At 35.1% G+C, this 22,497-nt stretch overlaps 1 protein-coding gene across 1 annotated transcript; it reads left to right on the top strand.

The window, feature by feature from the left end:
* Position 1: 1 nt before the first annotated feature.
* LOC142337500 (golgin subfamily A member 7-like) lies at positions 2-19,820 on the top strand. Its single transcript, XM_075386776.1, has 5 exons — positions 2-410; positions 7,511-7,724; positions 11,258-11,408; positions 15,593-15,745; positions 19,006-19,820. Exons 2-5 carry the CDS (start codon positions 7,714-7,716, stop codon positions 19,135-19,137), a joined length of 447 nt encoding a protein of 148 aa, XP_075242891.1. The 5' UTR covers positions 2-410; positions 7,511-7,713; the 3' UTR covers positions 19,138-19,820.
* Positions 19,821-22,497: the final 2,677 nt, after the last annotated feature.

Raw genomic sequence — 22,497 nt, 5'->3', positions numbered from 1 at the left:
TAGATGAACGAATGTTTTTCAGGTTGAGAATGTTAATTTTTGTGAGAGCTACTTGTTGAAATCTCCAACAGAGTATCACATGCCTGCTATCTACAGTAGCAATCAAAGAGAATACCCATTTGAATGTCTCTGGGCACTGAGTCTAACAAATCGAGCAACTATCAATTGACTTGCAAACCAGTTACCATCCTCCGATTGTCAAAACAGAAGAAACGTCAAAATTCCGCCCCCTCAGCAGATTGAAAGATATCATTATCAGCACCATCAGCCAGAGAGAACTGTGAGAGTGAGAGGGCGATTAGATTATCAACCAGTGGATAGAGTGGTTAACGAAAGCGAATCATTACTGGTGGACCAGGGCTCAAACAGGTCGACCAAAGAGGTCCAAACGTTCAATCGCTGTAAAATTGGTAAGCATAAAAACTAAGTTAAAGGCTTTCTAGACGCATAATTGTTATCCATATGAACAAAAACAACTGGATTAAAACTGACGAGTAATTGCTCTCGAACGAAATTTGAAGCAGTTATTGTAAACGTGTGTGTCTTTTTATGCAAAATTGTTTGCTTGATAGTTGTAGCTACTGTTACTTACTTTAGATTGTTACTTTAGATTAGACTGTTACTGTTAGATACTTTTTTTAGTGGCTGTTGTACCTTTGACTTTTCGCGTTTTTAATAGCCGCACAGCGATAGCTGGGGCTATTATTGGCCTTCTCTTGGTTTTTTTTTATTTCGTCGTCATGATTTTTGTTACGACCATATGACGTCACAGCCACTTTTTGTTCATTCGTTCATGCAATTTCAACTGAATTGCATTTGTGACGTCATTTTTCGCTCTTAGTGGAGCGAGTTCTTTTGTTCATGTGCGTGATTAAATTTTTGGTCACACTTGACTTACCTCACTCTCAAAAATGACTTCCTCACTTTGAAATTGACTTTTATTTACTTTAATTCAAAGAGATAAGGTCAAATGGGTGTGTGTCACTCTAAATGAAGGTTATTTGAGATCAGCTAATAGAGGCAGCAATAACTTTACAGATTTTTATTCAAAATATAACAGATCAGCCTTCAATGAAAAGACGAATTTTTTTGGTCTGTCTTTTTTACTGTTTTTTTAGACTGCCGATCTACGAATCTATTGCGGCTATTTTCTGGCAATCTGCCAGCTATGTTTTTAATTTTTTCACTCATCAAATTTCTCTCTCATTCGAATTTTTAAGCAGCTGAACCTAAGTGGCGGCAGATAACTACTAAAAGTCAAATGAAAATTGCACAGAAATTAGTCTAATTCTTTCACTTTATATCTTAATAGTGGTACATAATGACCTCTAATGACGAGATCAATTCTTCCGACGTTTATCTGATATGTTTACGCATGCCCCTTTCTTAGGGAGAGCGAGGCGAAGAAAAATTTTCCGGAAGAGATCAAATTTTTTGAATAGAAATTTTCTTCGTTTTACCGCTCAGCAAAGCAGTCTAAATTGAACGGAGTCAGTATCGAAAAAAGAGCTCGAAAATAGAAACTGGATTAACCTCTAAATGTCAATTATAGATGTCCGCTAATTGAACTTTCGTTCTTATAAGTCGAGGTAGCATCTTTTTGCCTTTTGCATTGATACTAAATCATGTATCCTCTCATTTTGAAAACGGAGTATGTCTAACTTATGAACAAAAATCAATTGTTTTTTTTGTTTTTCTGTTGCTTCTATCCCAATCGGTGTTATGGGAATAAATGGCCGTTATTTTCCGGCGGTCTGCCGGGTATGTTTTATTATGACACATTTTGTTGATGTAGTCAACATGGAGTGGTGATTTTGAAACAGGAAATAGATTGAATAAGCGAGTGGTGATTCAACGTTAACTTCTTGCGCTGCATTTTTCAAATTGTTGTTTGAGGCAAAATTTGTTTTTTTAATAACTTTTAATCGGGTTTTTTAAATTTTCAAGCACTTGTATTTGGTTTTGTCAATAATTTTTATTGTTTACTCTGAAAGTGTGTTGTCGTGTTTTCAGTTTGTTCATTTGATTCTCATTTTCGTTTTAATTACACGCCGGAAATCTCGGAGCAGCAATGTGTTAATCTTTTCATGCGGCATCTCAAGTGCTCCTTTTGCTGCTTTCATTTGCTTAGTGTTTTACAAAGATTGTGTTCTTGCGTTAATCTTTACATTGACATATGAGATGAATTTTTAAAACTTCAGAATTTCGTTAGTTGCTTTTTGAAGGAGAATTTTTTTCACTTGCTGCAATTTGACTTCTGTGTTGACTGTCTATTCATTATTTGCGAATGCCTCCCTGTGAGTGATTAATATTTTTCAATGTTATTTAATTGCGTTTTTTGAATCTCTCAATTGTCTCAAGAGCAGAGTTTTGAGTTTCATTTTCGAGACCATTTTCGTTGTGCTTTTTTGTTGGCGTTTATTTTCAACCAGTTGAAGTCAATTGTTATTAATTCAATCGTTTGTTGGTTATTAACTTGTTCAATGCACTGCATTTTAATGCAAGACTTTGTCCTGCTACGTTTTTACATTTCAATGAATTTTTTCAACGTGCTTTTTAAAGTGAAGTGAGAAAATGGTGTTTAAACAGATTTTCGGTTTTTTGGAGCATTTTTTTTCATGTGATTTGTTTTCGTTGTTTTCATTTTCAGTACCAATACTCTTAAAAGGCAATACCTATGTTCTAATAATGCATAATTGCACTTGTTTAAACCCCTCAAAAGACAACTAATTGTTTTCAAAGACTTTTGCCTGTTTTTGTAGTTTTTTGTTATTTTTTATTTTGTCTTGTAAATGATTGGTATCAATGGCTCTTTTGAGGCATGTTTAAATTAATTTACTGATTTGAGTTGAAATAGACGGTTTTAACGACATTGACACTAACTGTTTTTAAAAATATTTTATACTTTGTTTTAACTTTTCTGTCCTTTATTCTCATTATTAGCAGTTTTTTAAATCTCATTTATGATTGGTCTCATTGGCGTTTTATTAGACATCGGTTTAAGTTCATATAGTTTTTGAAGTTCAAAGCTGCAGGTTTTAACGACTTTAACACGACTTCTTTTAAAAATTACTCGAGACTTTTAGGACTATGTCCGCTTTGTAAATGTTTCTGTTGTCCTGTTGGTTAGTGTCATTATTAATAGATCTCATTTGCTTTCGAAATAAGTAAAATTGAACCTTTTGAATGGTTTTGGTTTGTTGCTAATAAATTAGTTGGCTTCGACACCCTTGGTTTTCGACGTTGCCTGTATTTTTGCTACTTTTTTGCGTCGTCTACTTAATGTTTTCATTAAAATTGATTTATTGTTTCTATTGGTAGATAGTGCAATAGATGCTGAAATGTTCGTTTTAGTTCCGTGTTTCATTGACCCCCCATTTATGAATGTGTAAACATATTGTTAAAGCTAAGTAATCTTATACGTGAACATATATGAGCAATATGCATTTACTAAAAGCTAGCACAGCTATGGTTTGAAAGTATTACGTATTCAACCAAAATTTGTTGCATATAATGTAAGCATCAATAAAAATTTCTGCATTAGATCATTTTTTGTGTTATCGGCTACAATAAGGGCTTGATTTATTAAAACTTCTTAAGGAAACTATTCTAAAAGTGCCTTCAATCTACCTAGACACTCTTGTTTCAATGAAATGCAAATATCGCTCTTACAATTCACAAAAACTTAGATTTTGGGGGGTGCAAATTTAACGGCTATATAAGGCGGGGGGGGCGCTAGCAGAAAAAATCCGATTTCTCATTCTTTGTTTAGACGCAACAATTAAGGTTGGTTCCACTGCATTCATTTATCTATCACCCTATTCGCTCTTATTGAAACATCTATCGAGCGATAGATATCACGGACATGGGTTTTCGTATTTTTCCATTAACGACCCAACTGTGTATAGCCGCCCGCATTGCCTGCACATCGTTACACCCGTAACCAAGCGCGCTCTAACCCGATGCCCTTTACTTGGTCAAACAACAAGGAGGCTCTTAATGTGCGTTTGCACATGATTTTCCGACCCGCGCTCATCTATATTCTTGACCTAACTGTCTTTTGATTTACAATTTTGCAAAGAGATGATCAAAAATAGATGTTTGAGTTTAAAAAAAATCGTTACACAACCAAACGATTAATTGAATTAATTATTGCCATGATTCATTAAAACGAGATCTGCCATTGAAAACGCTACGAGAAAAAAAACAACAAAAAAAGCAAAAACACAAATTTCACGACGAAAACTCAATATCTTAATTTAAAAGCAAATTACAATCAGACAAAACTCTAACTACAGAAATTTACTTTTTTCTAACTACACATCAGTTGGGTTTTTTTTTCTTAATGAGACTAGGTATCAAGTCGACAAAAAGAAGAAATAAAGAGGTGAAATTCAAAAATCGATCAACGTTTTTAAACCAAATAATTTCAAAAGTCCCAAAAAATATTTTGCTTTTAAGAAATAATTCTTGATAAATTTACTAATAAGTCATGATTAAACAAATAGGACCTGTCTCTGGTTAGACTAAGCCATAGGAATGGACTAAATATACAGAAAAGCTCAAAAAATTAAGAACAGCAAATTGCAAACATTGCATAAATACAAATTAGTGAAGTAACAATTTGACTCCAATAAATCAACAAACATGAACAAATACATTAAAACCACGAAATTTTTGAGAAAACCCTTAGTATCAACGTCATTAAATTCGATAGCTTTCAGCGGAAGCTAATAAATAAGCTAAGTTACAACCCGATGAGACAGCAAGGTTGTTTGTCATTCATAAGTCATCAATAAAACATTACAATAAGTCATTGACTATGTAATTAACAACAAATACAGGCAAAATCCAAAAATTAAGTAGAAAAAAGCGAGAAGAAAGTGTCGAAGCCATTTAAACATTTTTTTCTCTGAAAACACTGTGTTTGATTCATTCAACGTCATCTCTAAGCCAATGCAACAATCAATATAAGGATACTGTGTCAAGATTCCAAAAGGAAACAAAATTACGAAAAATTTAAAAGAGTCCAACAGTTTTTTTAAAAAATATGAAAACTCTTGTATCGAAGTCAAAAGACCAATAGTTAGAAAAATAAAACCGCTAATTAGATTGCTTTTGGTTGAAGTAGAAAAGAAGGGGGTCCGTTCATTGCTGATACTGACTTACAGATCACGAAAATATTTTAAGGTCGGTTAATTTTCAAAAAAAATTTTATAAAGTCTTAACAGCCATTAAATTTGATAGCTTTCAACGGAAGTTAATAACTACGCTCATTTAGAGCGTACGCCTAAATTGCAGGACAAGGATATTTGTCATGCATAGGTAATCAATAAGACATCACAATAAGTCTTATGACTATGGAAGCAACAACAAACACAGGCAAAAACCAAAAATTCGAGAAAAATGCGAGAAGAAATTGTCAAAGCCATTTAAACCACAAGCTTTTCTCTGAAAACGTTATCCATGATCTACTGAAAGTCTCTTCCAAGCCAATGCGAGATATCAATATCAGGATAATGTCATAAAATTTCAATAGGAACCAATGATAAGAAAATATCCAAAAATTTTTTAAGAATTTTTAAAATCCTGTGGCGTTGAAGTTATATAACAATTATTTAGAAGATAAAACAGCTATACAGAACTACTGTGGTTGCAGTAGAAATGAAGGGGGTCCTGTCATTACTGAGACTGACTTACGAAAATAAGTTTATTATCCGTTAATGTAAAAAATTCTCAAAAAATCTTTTTTAAAGTCATGACAGCCATTAGCTGTCCACTGAAAGCTCTAGATAGGTTCACATAATGCTCATTACGAACTCTATTGCAATGTTAGTTCACGAGATTATGCCATAGGACTCCAAAAATTTAGTAAAACCTCAAAAAAAATCAAAATTACATTTAAAATTACGAAAACTCAAGAGTCGAAGCAGAAAACGCGATCCCTTGAAAACGAAGTTTTTTGCTCATTGGACTTCATTTGACTGTTAGTCAGGTTTGTCATTAACGGCACCTAGATATGAAAAATGACTAGTCTCTAGGTGACCCAAGAAAACAAAAATTTGAAAAGTTTTCAAAAAAAGCTCTCATGTAGAATTCGAATTTTTTTGATAGTAAACTTCCCTATGAGACCAGAACTACTTTTTTTATCGCCTTTCGTCTATTAGGAACTCAAAATTGTTCCTTTTTATGGCGTGAAATGTAATTTTGAATTAATATTTTAACAAAAAATATCTTAATTTGAAGAAAAATTACAATAAAAGTGGACAAAATGAAGCCAAAGTTTTGTGATCACCCAAAACTTCAATCCTCGATAACTCTTTAAAAAAAAGAAATTCACAAAAATCTTTTTTTGTTTCAATTTCTACGCTTGACGTCCTTTTCAATGATAAAACTCACATTTCTCTACGACGATTATATCGATCGGCCAAAATAGTCTGAACAAAAAAAAACCATTTGAGTATATAGTTCCTCCCACAACAAGTGGGGTCGGAACAATTTATTGTTTTACTAAACCAAATTGTGAAACAAAGTGGTTTAGTGAAACAATTTTTAATCGAGAACATTCTTTCGAGTTCACTTCTTGTGTGATTTTTTGACAATTGACTTTTTGGTTTTTGAGTGATTTGAACTACGCGCATTCAGAAATTAAATCGTCGCTAAATTAAAACAGGCTGCGAGCAATGAGTAAATGGACAGTGACGTCTGGACGGTAATGTCGACAACTCTCATCCGAGAGGTCTCGGGTTCGAGACCCTCCCGAGTCTGAAGTTTTTGCTAACAATAAAATTTTCTCTAACATAATGCCCCCTTCTAAATTGTTTGCCCTTCAAGTCGTTGGAGAGCAATTCGTCCGAAGTCGGCTTCTTTCGGCTGTAAACGCCGATAAAATTAAAATGGGACTAACTCTAAAGATTTAGCTGCCCGTTATTTAAACTTTGTCTTAACTCAGTCGCCGTTACCTGATCTTATGCATATTGGTATTATCAATTATCTTTTCGCATCTATCTTATTAAGAGGAAATATGAAGCCTTTCTACCAAATCCAACAAAATTTTGACAGATGAAAATGTGGTTCTGGTTTTCTGTGAACTCTCCTTTTTATCGTGACTATGCTTTTCATACACTCTTTAGAACTAAATATTGAGTGGCACAAGTTTTTGTGTTCATTGGATCCAGTTTTACATCTGTACTCCTGGTTGTTCATAATTAAAAAAAAATTACAAAGACATGGTTTTTTACGACTTTTAATGGTGATCCAAATTTATGGTGATCCTAGAGTTTTAATGGTATATGTATTCGGATAGCATCTCTTTTGCAGCGTTAATTAAACTTTTGTTCTTTTTGATTTTTGCGGTCAGTTGATGTGTCGGAACAATGTGCGAACTCACATAACCGAGTTTTCTAGCCTTTTCATATCTGAAGAGGTTTGAACTCCTGTGTATAGTTCATTCTTTCGCAGAATCTGTTGGTATTTGAAGAAAAATATCACTTTCAGTGGGTGTTTTCAGCTCAAGTTGACCTAGAGGCTCAATCGCAGTTGTCTCAGAAAGAGAGAGCGGTCATTGCGGGCCAGCAGCCGAGTAAACGAGAGCAGCAGCAGAGGAAGGCACAGGAGGGGGAGGGGAGAGAAGAGACGGAGCCTGCAAATTGGAAAGTGGAAGAGTTCCAGTTGTCCAAGAGCAGTCAAGACTTCTGGGGCAGACAGGCAGTCATGCAGCCCAGGTAAATTGGCTCAATTGAATGTTCGTGGAATTTTTATGAAGAGAACAAAATTTTGACAGATGAAAATGTGGTTCTGGTTTTCTGTGAAGATGAACTCTCCTTTTCATCGTGACTATGCTTTTCATACACTCTTTAGAACTAAATATTGAGTTGCACAAGTTTTTGTGTTCATTGGATCCAGTTTTTTACATCTGTACTCCTGGTTGTTCATAATTTTTAAAAAAATAACTTTTAATGACTTTTAATGGTGATCCAAATTTATGGTGATCCTAGAGTTTTAATGGTATATTTATTAATAGCCGCCCTCATCTTCTCAGCCGGCTATTATTGCGCTCGTATTTTCTTTTACTTCGTCAAACTTTTTTTCGCTTTACCATTTTGCCGCTTTTTCGACATTTTGCGTGAAATGTTTTTGACTTCTCTAGGCTAGTTTCTCTCTTCTCTTCTGCTAAAAGTGATTTTGAACATCAGTTGCTCAGCAAAGCAATTCAAAATGAACAGAGTCAGTATAAAAATTGAAGTCAGAAGTAGAAACGTGATAAACCCATAAAGCCCAATTTTAGATGCCCGCTATTTGAACGTCGTTCCTATAAGTCTTAGTTACCATCTCTAATGCTTATTGGTATTGATAGTAGCCCCTGTAGCCTCTCTCTAAGAAACAGAAGTATGCTCAACTACGAAATGCCATCAAAATAAATCGGACTTAAAAAATATTTTTGTACAAAATCTTTTTTTTTTCAATATATTCTATTCGTTCAATCCCAATCATGCTTATTCGAATCAACGGCGGCTATTTTCCGGCAATCTGCCGGGTATGTTTCGGATAGCATCTCTTTTGCAGCGTTAATTAAACTTTTGTTCGCAAAACAGCACCCTGTGGTAACAGCTACGAAGTCAACAACAACATACATTTGATCATCAATAATTCAACGATTGCATTCAGTTTTTAATTGCTCTCAAACGAAGTTTTGTAACAATTATATTAGTCCTGTCGGTCTTTATTTTATGCGATTTTTCACTTGACCTATTTTTCGTCTGACGCTTTTGACTTTTCGGCCTCAAAAATGGGATAAACAGGTAGCACCCACCAGGGCATTAAGTTCTCTTAAAGTCGTTCAGCTCTGTTTCAGCTGAAACTGTTGGAGACTTATACTTATACTTATGGTGTGAGTGAAGGGCGGTTCTTAGAGGTTGAAGACACCCCCACTGTTGACCCCCACCACAATTGTACCCCATCCCCACAACGCGCTGTTGCCCCACACCCCAGTGTTGATCCACCCCTCCCCCACCCATCAGCCCCCGGTGCACCCCCCCCCCCCCCCCCCCCGTGACTAGCTACTGACGAACAACCGCTTGCTAAAAACGCAAGTTTATACTATTTTGCAATTTTTGCAAGCTTTTTGAAAATTTTTGACTTTTTTTGTTTTTATCAGCCCTGGGTGTCAAGGAACCTCCTTTAGGTTTTAATAATTTTTTTCTGCCTAGTTTCTAATGGTAATAGAATTGTTTCAATTTTTTAACATCACAAATTTTAGCATTTTTTTGACAAAATGTGCAATAACTTTTCAAATTTTTTGACCTTTATTTTTTTCTTAATCAGGTCTTTCCAGACCCAGGGGCCAGAAAACATCCTGAGGAATTTGATAATAAGTTATTGACAAATTTTTGTTGGTCATGGAATAGTTTTTTAACTTTATAATGTCACGAATTTTTTTTATGAAACTTGCAATTTTTTTAAGTTTTTTGAAATTGTTTGTCCTTTTGTAGGGTTTTTCAGCCTCAAGAGCCAAAGAACATTCTCTTGGGTTTGTCAGTAGGTTACTGTACGGTTTCTAAATGTAATCTATTGTCTTCCAAGATTATAACATCACGAATTTTAAGATTTTTTCGTCAAAACATGCAATTTTTTTTCATTTTTGTCAATTATAGTCATTATTCAGGTTTTTTGAGCCTCAAGGGCCAGAACATCTCCGTTAGGGTTTGATATTGTTACTGGAAAATTTTTGTTGGTCTTGGATTAGTTTTCAATTTTTTAATATCACAACTTTAGCATTTTTTTATAAAGCTGGCACGTTTAATTTTTTTGAAATTTTTTGTCAATATTTAGGTTTCTCTAGCCTAGAGAGCCAGGGAACTTCCTCTAGGGTTTGATAATATGGTACTGCATTGTTTATAGATGTAATGGAATGTTCTTCAATATTTTATGATCACAAATTTAAGCAATTTTTAAATATTTGCAATTTTTCAAATTTTAAAATATTTGCAATTTTTCAATCCTTTTGGATAATTTTTATGTTCCATATTGTATGGATCTTCATGAGCCTTTAATTTTTTTTTAAAGTTTGAAATAGGAATACCGGATAGTCTTCTGAGTCAGTGAGATGGTTCTTAAGATATTATTATTTTGAGTTTTTAGCAAGATTTTTAAAATTTGAAATTTTTTCCAAAATTTTTAAATATTTTTTGTCCTTTTCTGAGTTCAACGACCATTACTGGCCTACGAATTTTTTCAAGTCTCGGAGATGGGTTACTTGACTTAACTTTCAAGACAGAAAATGGTTTTGTATTGTTTTTGCTGCGAAATTGAAAACTTTTTTTAAATTTTGCCTTTTTCAGTTTTTTTCTATGATTTATTTATTAATAAGGCTAGAAAACTAGAAGTTGCAGAGTCGAATCCCATCATGGAAAATTTTCCTGTCTTTTTCTCTGTCGGTTAGGGTTCCTTTCCTTCCCTTACTCGTTCCCGTTTTATCTCTCTCTCTCTCTCTCTCTCTCTCTCTCTCTCTCTTGCACACTCTCTCTTTTTGTTTATGCAGCACTTCAGCTGCTGTTATAAGGCGTTATGTCATCATCTGTGATCCTCATTAACAATGAGTTATAGTAGAATTGTTTTTTTAAGTCATAAATGACCTAACATATATTTTTTAGGAAATCATCTTTAATTGCTCTCGAAAGCAATTTGTTGCAAATATATTAATCCTGTTTGTCTCTTTTGTGCAATTTTTCGCTTGGCCGATTTTCCGTCTGACCCATTTGACTTCTGTCTTCAGAAACGGGTAAAGAGGTAGAGCCCAGAGGTCACTAAACCGTGGCTAGCTGCTGACGAATTCAACCGCTCGTCGGTCGTTTGAGAGCAATTCACCCGTTAGTCGGTTATGTTATTTATTTCTAGAAGTTCTAGAAGCTGGAAAAAGTGGGAATAACATGCCGACTCTTTAAAGCCAAGTAAAATTATCGCCATGTAAAACTTGATTTGAACATAAAACCCAATACAATTCAGCATTCCAGAACCCTGTAATTTTTCTTAACACAAAGTTTGCTTGTCTTGTTTAATTTCAGTCTATTCATTAATTTGTTAAATGTGTTCTAGAACTTAATTTGTCAACTTATCGCAAGTAATGGATGTATGCTATACTAGATCTGTATCTGACCTTTACGTATGTGCAATGCGCGATGAGGTTGGAATAGGGTAGAAATTTTAAGGCTTTTTGTTAAGCAACTTTTCTTTTTTTGCACTTTTTGTTAAATTTTAGTTCTATCCAGCAACAACCGGGATCAGTGATTCATGGAGGTGCCCAGCCAGTAGGCCATGTGCCCATTACGAAAACATTTGTCCAGCGAGACTACAGTGAGGGTACAGCCGTTAAATTCCAAGAAAAACTACCCGAAGAGCTAAACGGAAAAGTTAGTAGATGCGCAACAGTGTTCTCTTTATTTAACCAACAAACTGAGTCGCAATACGATTAATAGCCGCCCTCATCTTCTCAGCCGGCCTTTATAATGGTCTAATTTTTTAAAGAGGAGTATCGGTGATATATTTTAGGTCTATATTTTTATCTATGTTTAGGTCAATCTGCTGAACAAAAGTCGAAGGCCGCTAGAGAACTTGGAGTGATTTTTAATTGTCACCATCAGCCTCTCTAAGGCTTCTATTTAGAATCTTTTCTTTTTTTACAATTCATAGAGAATTTGAGCTGTATTGGAGTAATCTCTTTTTATAGCTGCGAAGCTGTAAGCTGAGCGGAGCTATATTGCGGTGCTCTTGGTTTTTTACAATTCAAAGAATTTGAATTGTATTGGGGCGCTGTCTTGTTTTTAAGATCTGTTCACACATTTTCATGATTTTTGAAGTCAAATTGGAGTAGTGATTTTGGTCAGGCCGAAACAGGAAGTGGTGCGAAAAAGCGAGTGATTTTGTGGCTTGAAATTTATCCGATCTAAATTTAAATTAGAGTGAGAAAACGGTGTTTGAACAAAAATTCGATTTCTCGCTAGTGGTTTTTTGTTCACATGCGGCAATTTCACTTTGATTTTTACTGTTTTTTCGATTTTTTGGATCCGATTTTTTTCTAAATGGTTTTCCCAATCTATTCAAAGTCCGTTCAATGTCTAGTTTTCTGTTTAGTCAATAAAAATTCTTTGGATTGTACGTCAGGACTTGTCCTGCTATGTTTTTTTGTTTCGTCGTCTGACGCTCTTTTTCGTTCTACATTTGTTCACACATCAAAGATGAAAAAGTCAAATTTTCTGAATGACTTCTTCCTCTCACTAACAGCGTTCGCGCGCGTGACGTCATTTCTCACTCTCTCTAGAAAAAGAATTAAAGGCATTTGCGTGATTAGATTTTGATCATACGTGACTTACCTCACTCAATAAAATCTTTTTTGCGCTTTAATTTGAATTAGTTTAAGGTCAAAGGAACTCATATGTGCAGTAAAGGTCCCTAATAAAAGGTTTCTGCGGAATGAATTTCAACAAGCTTAATTAATTTATCGCTGAATGTTTTTTACATAGCTTTTTGAGCGGCGTCGATTTTTTTTAATTTAGATCTGTATCTGTTTCTATCTGTATTATACGGCACGCAAGTCTATTCTTTCCCAGCTAATCTGGCAATGGCAATCTGCGGGCTATGTTAACATCTGTTCACACATTTTGATGATTTTTGAAAAATTGGAGTGTTGATTTGTTGATTTTGGTCACGAAGAAACAAGAAATGTAGCAGAAAAACGAGTAGTTTTGCCCATTTAATCAATCTAATCTGCCCATTTAATCACTCAAATTTGTCCATTTCACCCATGGCGTGAAATTTAATCACTTTAATTTTAAAGTAGAGTGAGAAAACGATGTTTAAATAAAACTTTCCCAGTTGTGATTTTTTTGTTCACATGCGGAACTTTGACTTCTTTTGTTCGATCGGTTGTTTTTCTTGAAGTTATTTGCCGAATCAATTTCTTGTCATTTCCTGGTCTAGTTTTTTTGTTTGTACAGGAATTCTGAGTTCTAGTTCACGACTTGTCTTATGTTTTTGAAGTTCATTTGACGTTTCAATCACCTTTTTCGTTACTGGTCCCGCGCTTTAGCCGTTTTTGCAACATTCTTTGATTCTTATCGCTTTTGAGGGATGTTTTTGTTGCACTTAGTTGCTTCAGTTTTTTTTCTGATTTTTATTATTTCAGTTGTTTTTGCTTCAGAATTTGCAGAAATTTTAATCAAATTTAGGCAATTTTGGTCTGTTTTCTAACCAGTTTGTCTAACCAATTTTCTGATTGTGAGCTTTTTTATATTTTATCGTTAAATTTTTATTATCTCAAGCAAGCATTTCTGTAGGAGGTGCTACTAAAACGTGACACTTCGCGGTTAGACAGGGCAGTTTTCACTGATTTAAATGATACAAAATGGCAATTTTTCATGTTTTCTGTTGTTTTATATGCCGTTTCCGTTGTTTGATATGAGCTGGTAGTTGTTAAGGGACTGCAAAATTTTGATGTTGCAGGTTTTTTGCTAGTATGGTTTTTGCATTTTTAATTCGCAATATATAAAAAAATGGGTTTTTTAACCATATTTGTTTCAAAATGATTAGTAGACTAATTATGATGTTCATGTTATTTAGTGAGTAGTTGACTGGTGCATTAGAATGAACATTGAATTAATTGAATAATTAATTCAATTCGGTTCCGGAGTCTTTTGGCTATGTTGTAGTAGTTTTTTTTAAAGCCGGCCTCATCTCAGACTGCTGTTATAGAAGTATTACTACTTCGTAGAAGTGTTACTTCGTTGAACGAAAATTGTTTTCGTTTTGACTTAGTCCGTAGCTTGTTCAACATTTTGCGTGAAATATTTTTTGTCTTCTCTTGGCTAGTTTCACTCTTCTCTCATTTAGCTCCAAGTGCTTTTGAGCAGCAGGTGCACAGGAAAGGTATCTAGATTCAACGGAGTCATTTTTGTACAATAAAATTTATTTTCTGGTTTTTTTCATTCCAAGTCGTCGTTATGAGAATCGATGGCGGTTATTTTTCGGCAATCTGCCGGGTTTTTTTTATACGTGCCCTTTAGCCTCAAATTAGATCAAGTCGTTAATAGCTTGTCAAAGTGGTGAACGTTCCTTCGGTCTTTCTTTCCTTCTGCTTTCTATCTATCTTACTTGTTGTCAGACTTCTTTTTATATCTCTATCGTGGCTTGCGGTATCTCAATTTTGATCGTGCCGCTTTTTAATTCAGCCGAATAGAAGAATCAACGAGGCATTATCACCTCATTGTGTGACAAAGTTAGCTCTGTGTGCCTTCTGCAATTGCATGATTAACTACCAAAAGTGGCTTTATTTGAGTAGCATTTTGATTAAACACGTGGTAATGCAGCTGTTGCGGCATATTTTCTGGAGCAGAAGCACTTTGGCTGATTTAAACCCTAGAAATTCCAAAAAAATGGAAATAAAAATTGTAGCTAATATAAAAGCGACTGTGAGTGGATCAGACGCAAAGACGGTGTAGCTTAGTGGTTAAGATGTTAGACTGTTATTCTAGAGATTTTGTGTTGGATCCCCTCTGGGGTCAGGATTTTTGTCACCATTATATGCCGTTCGCGAGCAATTCATCCGACGGTAGTCGGATTATGTTAATAGCTTTCGATAGTGGCTTTGATCATATTTTGATTTGATTGGTATTAGTAATAAATTGTTTGTCAACCAAAATTATTAACTTAAGGCCAATTTCGACCTGTTTTGGTTTTTAAAATGATTTCTAACTATTTCTCCAGTGTTCTGTTTTTTGCATAGTCTTCTAGTATTAAGTTGCTTATTTTGATATATTATGACATTGTTAATACCATGAATTCTGAATTCGTGCCTGGCTTTATTTTTAATTGCTCTCAAACGAAGTTTGTAGCAATTATATTAGTCCTGGCGGTCTTTTTTATGCGATTTTTCGCTTGACGGATTTTTGGTCTGACCCATTTGACTTTCCGTCCTCGAAAACGGGATAAACAGGTAGCGCCCAGCTGTCATTAAGTTCTCTTAGAGCCTAGTCTGCAAGTATGCGATTCACAGGAACTGTTTTGGAGCCTTATACTTATGGTGTGAAGGGTGGTTCTTAGAGGTTCCCCCCACCCCCACCCCCCACTCCATAACACCCCCTCTCACTTCACACCCCCCCCCCCCACCAATCCCCACGCCTGCACATCGTTCAGGCCGTAAGGGCCCCCGTGCAGCCAAACCCCCCTTCTAACCGTTGCAAACTGTTGCCCCATTACCCCCCCCCCCCCCCCCCGCTGCGCTCATCTCAAGCCCCTTCAATTAAGCTAGAGCCAGCCTCAGTAAAATTTCTTGATGAAATTTTTAAAATTCTAGGGGCCTTTCATCCTTTTGGAAGAACCTATCCAGACTGTTTTACTTTATATAAAGAACAATGAGTCACAAGAAATGTTGAATAAATTGTACGATAGAAAAAATGTTAAGTATTTTTTAAGAAGGTAAATCTCAAGAATATGTTCAATTTTAATTCCTCTATCACAATTAGAACTCTTTGATAAACATCACGAATTAGGGGGACTGTTGTTTAGATGATCGATTGTCGACTGTCTTTCTTCGTTTTAGATCCCTGCCGATATGTTTGGCAAAGTGATCAAAGGTATCAACGAGATCTTCGCAGATGCAGAGAAATTAGGTGCAAGGACTTATCTTGAGGGCTGTTTTGGTTGTCTCACAGCTTACATCATTTTCCTCTGTCTCGAGTCCAACTACGACAAGGTACTTCAGTTCAGTCATCACTTCATCAGTCTCGAAAAAAATTATTGCCATGTCCATTTAAATCTATTGCCAGCTAGTTGTCTCGTTATAAAACTCGTACTGATTAGTTTGTCTCTGCACCGCATATGAGCAGCTTAAATGATCTTATACATACAGACAAAACAAACTATAGAACTCCTCAAGACAATGCTTCGTTAGCAAAATATTTGTTACAAAAAATCATTATTAATATCGAAAACTACCCGCGCAAACTTAAATATTATTCAATAACGCTAAGTGAACATGCCAGATTTGATCGTGGTTCGCAGAATTTTTGGAAAGCGTGACAATTTTGCTTCAGTTTTTGACGATTTTATTAATGATAATGGCGAAGCTATACTGAGCCTGTTACTTGTGGCATCGTGGTTTTTACACGTCAAAATTTTTCTAATGGTTTCCGACCACTCGAAGAGCAATATTGGTGGAGCGTAGTTTTATCAATAGCCGCTAAACGGTAACATGGCTATTGCTGATGTCATCGTAATTTTTATTACAATGCAAAGAATTTGAGTTCTATCGAGGAGCTGTTTTTACAATCCAAAGAATTTGAAATGTACTTTTTTCACAATCCAAAGATTTTAGAATGTATTGGTGCAGTTGTGTTCTGTAACTTGTGTTGAAGCTGCCGGTAAGGCCTAAGTGCAAAGTGAAATGCCCAAGTCTTCGAGCACAAAATGATGTAGTTTTTTGTTAAATGGGTCTTCAATTGACGATGATCAAAGTTTATAGCTGTTTTTTTTTTGTCGTAAGTTTTTTTTTCATGTCTGTTTTTCAAAATGACTGGTTTTATCTGTTGCTAATGAGGCCTAAGTGAATATATTTCGTTGCTTGAGCTGAAAGCAATTGTTTTCTGGTTTCGACACCATTTCCAAAACTTAGTATTGGTAAGTGAATTTGTGAGTTTGGCCTTCATTTGTAGTTTTATTTTGCAATTTTCAGTCTCTAGAATTGCTATAGGATTTTTATGATTTCTAATGTTTTTTGTACGCTGTGGTTAAGGATTTTGACATGTGGTTCTCTTACTTTGAGCCACTGATTTAAAAAAATCAGATTTTGCTAATTTCAATAGTTTGTTTTACATTGATTCACGAAAAATTGTTGTAATATGTAATAATTCTAAGGATGCTTAGCGTCAATGTTTTCATAAAGTGTTGTCATTATTGCGAATTTTTAAAGCACTAGATCTTGTAAAAAAGACAATTTTTGATTGCTTTTAGATTTTTTTGTTCATTTTTGCTCAAATAGGGTCTTGGGCTTTGTTGACGTTATTTTGATGACGCTGTAAAGGTGGTAATTTTCAGCTCACGAGGTCATTAAATTCTATTGATTGTAATTGTGGACTTTTTGATATGGTTGTTGTTCGTCGTCAAGATTTTTGTTACGCTCATAATGACGTCTCGATCACTTCTAGTCTGCTTCTTCATTCATTCATGCAATTTCAAGAATTGCGTGCGTGACCGTCATTTTCACTCTTAATGTAGCTAATTTTTGTTCATTAGCGTGGTCACACATGGATTTACTCAGTCTCAAAAATGACTTTCCTCGCTTTTGATATGACTTTTCTTACTTTAATGCAAGAAGATAAGGTCGTTTGAGTGTGCGCCACTCCTATTGAAGGCTATTTGCGACCAGCTAATAGAAGTAGCTATAATTTATAGATATTTTTAATGGAAGTATAACATCTGAACCATTAATGAAAAGATCGTCATCGTTTTTTAGAGAATGCTGAGCTACTGCAATCTGCTAGCTATGTTTTTTAAGATATCTTGACACATTTTTGCACGCCGAGGCAGGAAATGGAGCGCAAAGTAAGGGGTTTTACGGTATAAATTTTTTTGTTGATCAAAAATTAGTTGTTTCCGATTGTCAATCTTCGTTTTTCCATTTTTTGATCGGCTTTGTTTTTAAATGTTTGTCCGAGTCCGTTCTTGGACTCATTGTTACATGCAGATTTTGTTACGGGGAATGTTAAATATCTATGTTCTCTATTTGTAATACATTTCTCATGCTATTCTTATAGCGCTTTTAAATGAAAATTGAACATTTTATGACTGTTAGTAGCCCCGAAGCGACCGCTGAGTCACCCTATTTTCGCAGTTTCTGCAATCTAAGAATCGGATATTGTGTTGCTTTTCCTTTTTTTTTAGATGTGTCAAATTTAACTAGTAATCGTGGCCACATTGAAAAAGTGAGCTAACATTCATTCGTTTGTCGCGAAAGTATTTTTCTTTACATGCTACATTTGATTTTGTTTTCTCGTGAATGCATTGACAAAGGTAGAATGCTGTTTTTTCATACATGGCTATCAAAAATATTTTTGTTTCCAAAAGTATAATTGAATGTTTATTTTTGCAATAATTGTTTGTTTTGAGTTCTTACCGATGATAATGAGAAAGTGTTGTGTGTATGTGTGCTTTAAACTCATGAATAGGGTGACTCCTGGAGTTTTCCCCGAAAATTAGTGCTAGTGATTGAGGCATGCTTTGATCTGTGGAAAACGTACAAATATGTAGCTATTGGTTTTAAGTTTGAAATTTTAAATTACAAATTTTCTAAAAACGGATTTTTGTTACAGGGTCATTTTCGTATTTGAATTTTTGGTGAACTTTTTACAAGCTCGATAGTAAGTTTGTCGCTTAAAATTGTTTGTTGCGGTGGCTTTTCAGCTTTTCGGTGACTTCTATAGCTCAGCATCCTTTTTTGGCATTTGAAACCATTTTTCACAATGTTTAGCGTTAGTTTTTAGGCTAAAAATTTGATTTTTATTATCTTGATTTACCTCACTAAAGAAATGACTTCTGCATTGAAGGAAATCTGAGTGCATTGGATTAATTGAGTTCAGTTAAAAACTACACACCAAATCTGAAATTTTTAAGATTAGTTGTCATTTAATACTTTTTTTCTGTGCGTTGCCCCTTTTCAATCCCAATGAAGAACGAAGTCAATCGGGGCTGTTTTCCGGCAGCTTTCAGACTTTATTTTTTTGTTCACATGAACCCACCTTTTTGCCTTCTCTCGTAGAGCCCTTTGTGTTTTGTAAGAAGTTAATGTTTCCGAAGCTCGGCGTTCATTGGAAATCGTTTGATTTTTGGGTATTAACTTTGGATTTGCATATCAAGATTTTTAATTTCAAATTTTCAACGAGATCCCGGATCTAATTTAAGCCCACATTAGCTATCCTATCCGCCTTGTTGACATTGCATTTCTGCTTTCTGCTTCAGTGCTTAAAGCGCCTGCATCACTTCCTGGAGAACGTGAATAGAAGCACCCTAAACCCAATGGGTCTACACATGATCAGCCCAATGGAGAGGGGGCTAAGGGTGATAGAAGTTCTCATTTTCAACCAGCGATGACACCTTTCAACTCACCCACCGCAAAGCCACCCCCATTTTATTCAACAACCCAAGACACCAACCTGCCTATACCACATACATCCACGCGTTAACTCAAGCATCTTTACAGTTATTCGGACAACTGACAAGGCAAAACAATAGCCTTCATTCGAACAAGAAAATTGGAATGTGGAAATAATTCCAACGCTGCAACAACGCACTTTTAAGCGTGATTTTCAGGATTACAGTTGTGCAACAAACACCTCATTTTCCAACTTTCGACAAACAAACAAGACGTCCTTTTACATTTTGTTCAACCGCATTCACAAAACAGTACACACAAATGTGTTGCCTTTTTAATGAGAAAGCTTCCCAACTGGAAAATGCGAATAAACTCGATAGGGAAAATCGTGAATATTTAAACTTGTGTACAAAATAATTATTGTCCTTTATCCGAACTTCATGAAAACATCAAATAACCAATTTAAATGGATCTACTTTTGCTATGAAGGCTTGCTTGAGTATACAAGACGCAGAATCTGTCAGCGATGAATTTTTTTTTGAAACAATAATTAAGGCAGTTATGATTAAACAGAAAATTGAGCAGCAATTTAATTAATCCTTTTACTGTAACATATTTGATGTTAGATTAATGATTATTTCTTTTATTTCAGCTCTTCATTAGTAATTTTATGTATCATCTATTGTTTTTAACGACATTCTTGGTCTATGGACCAGAAGTAAGTTGCGTGACAACTTTTGTCCTGATCGATTATTGTTAAGAAGTCTTCGGGACTCTGATCTCGGAGCAAATCAGTACTGAACACGTCTTTTTTTCCAAGTAACACGCCAAGAAAAAAAATGGAAAACCCGAAGGCTCAATGAACAGTCACACAAACGCATGCACAGCATAACCGCAAGAGACAACTTAATACAAAAAACAGACTGCAAACTATAATCGTCACAGAGGATATAGGTTTTCTGATATTTTTTGATAGGGGCGGCGTGCAAGTTAAACAGATGAGGCACTGAAAAGTTGACTGACATCATTTTTTCGTTTTTCTGTCGAAGCATTGAAAGAAAGGGGAAAATCAGGTTAATCGAGCAATTGGCTCAAACGAAGTTGTAGCAATTATATTGGTCATTTTCGCTTGACCGATTTTTTTAAGCTTTTAATTCTTCGTCCTCAAAAGCGGGATAATCATGGAAATTAGGCTAAAGATAGCCTCCTTAAAACCCAGTTAGCCACAGATCAAGCCAGACGCTCAACAGTTAGAGCAATTCGCCCGACCTTCGTCTGTTTTGATTAGTAGCCGCCTCAGCTTCTCAGCCGGCTATTAGCGCTGTCTTTTTTTAAGATCTGTTCACACATTTTCATGATTTTTGAAGTCAAATTGGAGTAGTGAATTTGGTCACGCCGAAGCAGGAAGAGGAGCGAAATAGCGAGTGGTTTTGCGGCGTGAATTTTTTTTTCGCTCTAATTTTAAAGTAGAGTGAGAAAACGGTGTTTGAACAAAAGTTCGCTTTCTCGCTAGTGGTTTTTGTTCACATGCGGCAATTTCAGTTTGATTTTTTCTGTCTTTTCAATTTTTTGGATCGATTTTTTTGTAGATGGTTTTCCCAATCCATTCACAGCTTATTCTAGGCCTAGTTTTTTGTTTGAACCAAGTTTTCATTTCTCGCTAGTGGTTTTTTTGTTCACATGCGGCATTTTGGCATTGATTTTCTGTTTTTTTATTTTTTTCTGATTTTTTTTCAAAATGTTTTTCTCAATTCACTCATAGTCCATTCTAGGTCCAGTTTTGCTGTTTAGTCAATGAAAATTTTTTGAATTGTACGCCAGGACTTGCCCTGCTATGTTTTTTTACAATTCCAAGAATTTGAATTGTATTGGGGCGCTGTCTTTTTTTTAAGATCTGTTCACACATTTTCATGATTTTTGAAGTCAAATTGGAGCAGTGATTTTGGTCACACCGGAACAGGAAATGGAGCGAAAAAGCGAGTGGTTTTGCGGCGTGAATTTTTTTTGCTCTAATTTTAAAGTAGAGTGAGAAAACCGTGTTTGAACAAAAATTCGGTTTCTCGGTAGTGGTTTTTTGTTCACATGCGGCAATTTCACTCTGATTTGTACTGTTTTTGCGATTTTTCGGATCGGATTTTTTTTTCTAAATGGTTTTCCCAATCCATTCAAAGCCATTCTAGTCCTAGTTTTTTGTTTGAATTAAATTTTCATTTCTCGCTAGTGGTTTTTTTGTTCACATGCGGTATTTTGACATTGATTTTCTGTTTTTTCTGATTTTTTTTCTAATTTTTTTAGAAATGGTTTTCTCAATTCACTCATAGTCCATTCTAGGTTTAGTTTTTCTGTTAAGTCAATGAAAATTCTATGAATTGTACGTCAGGACTTGTCCTGCTATGTTTTTTTACTTGGTTGAATAAGTTTTTTTGCGCTTTACCTTTGTTCACTGCTTATTCAACATTTTGCGTAAAATCTTTTTGGCTTCTGTAGGCTAGTTTTACTCTTCTCTCATTCTGCTAAAAGTGTTTTTAGACAGCAGTTGCTCAGCAAAGCTATTCAAAATGGACAGTCAATATCAAAAAACGAAATCAGAAATAGAAACGGGATAAACCCATAAAGCCCAATTTTAGATGCACGTCACTGGAGCTTTGTTCTTAGTTACCATCTCTAATGCTTATTGGCACTGATGCCAGCCCCTGTATCGTCTCCCTACGAAAAAGGAGTATGTTCGGCTAAAATGACATCAAAATGGTTTGCACTTTAAAATCATTTTGTTCATTAGCTTTTTCTGTTCTTTCAATCTCAATCTTGGTTGCGGGAATCGACGGTGGCAATCTGCCGGGTAAGTTTTTCAAAAATAATTCCAATATTTTTCACGTTTTTTTTGGCTTAAGTTAAGAAGTTAAGGACCTATACCATTATTTTTTTTACTTTTGCCCCAATTTGGAGTTATTCTCTTTTAGGATGCAGTATTGCTTGGGCTTAGTGTCTCATGCTTTACCGGACCATTTGACTTGGCTTGCACCAATTTGATTATTTTATTATTTACTAAACTTTGTTCGAGTTTCAATGACTTTCGGAATTTATTCGTGCATACATTGGCTGGTCATTTACTCATAAATAAGAATCGGTTTTTTCCTCTTTCTGGTTTTGTTTAGTTTTTGGCTATTGTTAAAAACTGCGATATGCTGCACTGATATAGTGATGATGTTGAAGCAACAAAGTCTGAATTTTGAAATGAAACAAATCAGGATTTTTATTCTTTTCCCTTTCTGTCGAGAATGTTCTGGTTGGTTATATGAACATGCTATCGTGAATGAGTTTTCATAAAGATATGTCGATGTCCTTGATGGTCCTTGGAA

The sequence above is a fragment of the Convolutriloba macropyga genome, chromosome 4 (assembly GCF_964194025.1).
Source record: "Convolutriloba macropyga chromosome 4, txConMacr16.3, whole genome shotgun sequence".
Taxonomy (NCBI): domain Eukaryota; kingdom Metazoa; phylum Xenacoelomorpha; order Acoela; family Convolutidae; genus Convolutriloba; species Convolutriloba macropyga.
Note: the sequence above shows the minus strand (reverse complement) of the source record. Positions and strands in the feature narration are given on the sequence as shown.

Coding starts and splice junctions, on each gene's coding strand:
- LOC142337500 (XM_075386776.1), top strand. Junction 11,409..15,592: donor CCGAAGAGCTAAACGGAAAA/GTTAGTAGATGC, acceptor TCTTCGTTTTAG/ATCCCTGCCGATATGTTTGG. Junction 15,746..19,005: donor TCGAGTCCAACTACGACAAG/GTACTTCAGTTC, acceptor TTTCTGCTTCAG/TGCTTAAAGCGCCTGCATCA.